At 29.4% G+C, this 4,650-nt stretch overlaps 1 protein-coding gene across 1 annotated transcript; it reads right to left on the bottom strand.

Annotated features, from left to right (window-relative positions):
• LOC107371008 (uncharacterized) lies at window positions 1-688 on the bottom strand. The gene is made up of 3 exons (XM_015938957.3): window positions 563-688; window positions 396-480; window positions 1-271 (listed from the first exon to the last, which is right to left on the bottom strand). The coding sequence occupies exons 1-3, from the start codon at window positions 680-682 to the stop codon at window positions 84-86; spliced, it is 393 nt and encodes a 130-aa protein (XP_015794443.2). The 5' UTR covers window positions 683-688; the 3' UTR covers window positions 1-83.
• Between the last annotated feature and the right edge of the window lie 3,962 nt (window positions 689-4,650).

The raw sequence follows: 4,650 nt of genomic DNA on the forward strand, positions 1-4,650 counted from the left end.
TTCTTTTAGATAAAATATTTCAGTTTAATTTCGGTACATTACATGTTTCGTACGTTTGTCCGTAGTGTCCTCAAATTTCGAAATCAATCTCGGTCTTCACTTGCGTTTCGACATGTTCCGCGTGCTAATCCTATTATACCCTCTGTGGGATGACATTTAAGACTTTCTGCACATGGACACTGGACAAGATATACATGATCCTTGAGAGGTTGTTTTTGTTCCTTCACATTACAACCCTCTGTCTTTTTCTTCAATTCCTTGCATTTACCAACTAAAATGTTAAAAATATCATTCTATATCAACCTTATCTAAGAAAAGTTCCCACAAGTAAAAAGTATCCCTTGAAAGGTAATTGGCTCGAGAAATAAGAAAATCATAAAAAAGAAAATACTTACAAAAATTCGCGATTTTTACGCAACATTCGTCCTTTTGGCACTCGTCATTAATCCAACAGTTTTCAAACGATTCACTAACAATTATCTGCAATTGAAAACGTAAAAATATAATTTTGATACATTTTACATTCGATTTTGATTTTCACAAAAGACAAAGTAAAACTCACGCCAAATGCTAAGTACATAAGTAAAAAACATACGAATGAAAGATTCATTTTCGGTACAATAAAAATTGCAATTGCTTTAGAACTGAAATGTTTATGTTTGAATTGAAAGAAAACCTGCATGCGGTAGCTTTATATACTTGCGTTTTATTTAAACAACTTAAATGTAAAAGAATATTCGTTTTTTATAGATAAGATGATATGGATGTGATGACTGAGCAAACACGTTAGAAATTTACGTTCATTTAACAAAGCTCTATAGATTGAAAGCAACTTATGTTGGTACTCATGAAAACACATGAAACGAAAAATTTCCGCTTTTATGCTGTTTCTTTTTCCTAATGAATTGAAATACTGTCAAATCAGATCAGGTAAAAAGATATTGTACGCAAAGACCTGGATTTTTTGATAATTTAGATTCGATTTCAAACTTCCGTTCTCCTTTTAAATTATTTATTTCCAATTGACTCACCTGATTGATAATTAAATAAGAATTAATTTGATATGGTAGTTGAATTACTATACAAATCATTTAAACAGCAAAATGTTTCCGGATCCCTCATCTGTGTCTATGTAAAAGATTTCTATCAATAACCTCATCTGTAACCTGTGATTTTCAATGTTAATTGCTGTGTAGTTGCTTATCGATTAATAACCAGAATTAAATAAATTCAAATTAAGGTTAGATTTTTCAAAATAAAATGGTTTGTTTACATACTTCACAAATGCCCTATTGATTCAGGCACTGGTTACAGGAGGTGGATTATTTTACCAAACATTCGTCTAATATGTAAAGAAAAGGAAAAAAATCAACCAATATTTTCGCCACTGGAAAATTAATAAGTTAAATGATATTATTTTTTTATCCGACACTGAATAGTTTTTTTACTTTGTCATTTACCGTCTTCAAACTGATGTTGACTCTTATTTGTGAGTTACCTCAACAGTCGGGTCGTTTGTTAACGGTGAGTTTATTTACAGACAAAAAGGGTCAACATTGAAATCATTTACCAAGTCGTAAGAGTTGATATCAACATTGTAGCTCCAATACTTTCATTATCAGTGTTATTACATTATTTCCATTGTTAATGTACTTCTACTGAGAATTTGCCAAATATCAATGAGAATTGATGAAACAAAATGAGTTGAACAGAAAAAAAGAGCCAAAATTTAACCTTTAAACAGAATTGATTCCAATTTGCCTCAATATCAAACTAGAATTTGAATTTTCCATAATCCCAAGATTCTTGATGCTCACAAATTGTTTGACTTTCAAACCTTTACTTTTTGTTTTACTTTCACTTTTACTATCTTTATTGGGAAAATGCAAGGGAAAGGACAAAATGAGTTAAACCAGAATAACTCATATTCATTGGACTTGAAACCAGATTTTACCATCTTCATCATGTTTCTTCTTATTGTTAATCAGATCTTGGCAAGGAAACAAAAAGCGAAATGTTTCTCTCGTTTACCCAAAGAGAAGTTGCCTTTTCCAGTGAATCAATAATCAAATTGCATGATAATTGTAAAATAATTGTTACTGTTTACTGTTAACGGTTATTAAGCTTTTTTGTTCTTCTCTTCATCTTGATTAACTCAGGTCACAGAATCTTTTGAAATAAAAGGAGAAAAGAAGAAGAGAAAAGTAAAAGAAAAAGAAAAGAAAAATATAAACATCAATCGATTGATATAATCAAGTAAAGTCAAGAACCTCGATTCTGAGTTGCCTTGACAACCCTTCTTGTTCATCCTCATCTTCATCTTCACTCTCACTCGATCTTACATACTGAATACTCAAATACCAAAATAATGTATTTACTTTTGTCCAATCAACAATTTGATTATTTTCTCATTTAAAAATCATTTCCATCATCATCTTGGATTCCATTTCAAATCATTTATTTAACAACGAATCACAATTCATCACCAAGCTATCCAAGGTTCAAATTGTCAAATGATTGAATAAACTCTTCTTGTTTCAATCAAATATTCAGATTGAATTGATAGGATTTTTCATCATTTTTTGTCTGTTATTAATTCATTTTGAATGGAGAATGAAAAATAAGTGAAACGAGAAAACTTTCATTCTTAATCAACCTTTATTTACCTTTTGATTGAACACCTTTGTCTGTGTTTGTTTCGTACAATTATCACACAATTAAGATTCCAACAATAAGGAACGGAAATTTGCTGGAAAATGAGATTCCACTGAATTTTCAATTAGTATCACCATGCTATAATTAAAATGAACGGAATGAAGAAAAGAAATTGAATCATGAAAAATGTTCACAAGTCAAATAAAAAAAGTGTGACTTAAAAGTCGCCAAAGGCTTTTTTCCTTTTTTTGTTCTCTTCTTCCTACCATCAATATCCAGTTTGGGTTCAATATTTTCAAAAGCATCAAAATTCGTTAAATGATGGAAAGAAAATTTCATATTTTTCATTCCTTCACCCAATATCCAAACATTGAATTTTTTTCTCTAAAATCTGTAAAAGTCAAACTCTAGTTGAGTTTAAACACTGAATCGCCTCTTTATGTTAATAATTGCAGAATCAGCTGCATCCATGAAACCGTCAATATTGAATAGTTAATTATGTTGATCAGCAAACCTAAAGAACCCAAAATTTTCCTCTTTTAATCATTAACCAAGACTAACAGATAAACTTATCCACTTGGACTATGCGACTTGAAGTAAAAAACATTCATCTTTTTTATTCGTCTGCTTTTCGATCAACCATCGATAACTTGCTTTAAATTAAATTCACATTGTAATATGTAATCATGCCCTGGTGGAAAAAATTGTTTGAAAAAGCTTTATTCAATTCTAAAATAAATGAAATTAAAGAATAAAATTGCAATTTTTTGATGATAACTCGTGCAAGTTTCGACAACAAAACAATAAGATATTGTATCAAATCACAAATAACTTAGATTAAGATTGCTAGTAATCAGTTAATTCTCTGTGTTATAATTGATTCAAATATGTATTGATAAAGACTAAATGTGCTTCATGCCTAAATATTTACAAATTGAAATGACTTCATTCATTTTTCATTTCATCACCATCTTCATGAAACCGATGAAAATTCTGATGGACACTCAAAATGATTATTAGTAGCAACATTCTGTAACAAAGAAAGTAGAAGTTGATTTAATTGAATTTGATATGATATCTGGCTTAATATTAACAACTATTATTTTGCTAGGTGAGATGTGAGGAAACAATTTATCCTCACATCAGTATATCATTGAACTAGCCAACAAAAAATTAATTACTTACTTTAATAGTGTTCTGAATATTAGCTGAGTTTTCAAATTTCTCATGGACTATTTTTCTGATTACACTAGTAATACTTAGGAAACATGAAGAACTGATTGATACAAACATATGGCTTTACATTAACAACAACTGTTTTGCTATGATAGATGTGATGAAACAATTTATCATCACATCGATTTTAATTTAAACATACAAAGATCATTGATAGAAACCCATAATAACTTGATATAAATTATAACTTACATTGTTTTTAATGAAATATGGACAATTATTAAACTAATATTTAGTTTGAGGAAACCTTCAATCAATTTTGATAAATTTGACTTAATCAAACAATTTTTTAATAATCAAGCAGTTTATAAAGGGTGCATATCAGTATAAAACATGGATAAATATTGGGCTTTGTTAGCTTCTTTGCTTGGATTAAAAATGGTCGATTAACACTAAATTTATCTCATTCTTACGATAACTTACATGAAAATTGTAAACCTGAATCTTGCAAATTTTAAATCATTCAATTACTCGGGCGAGTAAATTCAAACTTATTTTAAACGAAATTGTTTGTTTCGGATAAACTTTTCCACCAGGGTGATCATCTTAATTAAACGGTTTCATCTTCAACTCTGAATTAACCGTCAATCGATTCTCTTTCCTCTTTACAATGGAAAGCAATTCCTTCAGTTTAACCTTCCTTTCATCTGGTATAATAACATGATAACATTGTTTACTTCACCAGTAATTAACCCAAAGCTGATTCCCATGAGTTTCAAACTGATTCAAGACAAGATATGAAGAAAAATGAGCAAATAA

This window comes from Tetranychus urticae, chromosome 2, assembly GCF_039701765.1.
Source record: "Tetranychus urticae isolate SD_2017Ah chromosome 2, NJAU_TeUrti_SD_1.0, whole genome shotgun sequence".
Lineage (NCBI taxonomy): Eukaryota > Metazoa > Arthropoda > Arachnida > Trombidiformes > Tetranychidae > Tetranychus > Tetranychus urticae.

Excerpts from the sequence above, each read along its gene's own strand:
- LOC107371008 (XM_015938957.3), bottom strand. The coding sequence starts at position 682 with ATGCAGGTTTTCTTTCAATTCAAACATAAACATTTCAGTTCTAAAGCA. Across the intron at positions 481-562 it reads TTATGTACTTAGCATTTGGC|ATAATTGTTAGTGAATCGTT; the intron begins GTGAGTTTTACT and ends TTTCAATTGCAG. Across the intron at positions 272-395 it reads CGTAAAAATCGCGAATTTTT|TTGGTAAATGCAAGGAATTG; the intron begins GTAAGTATTTTC and ends TTAACATTTTAG.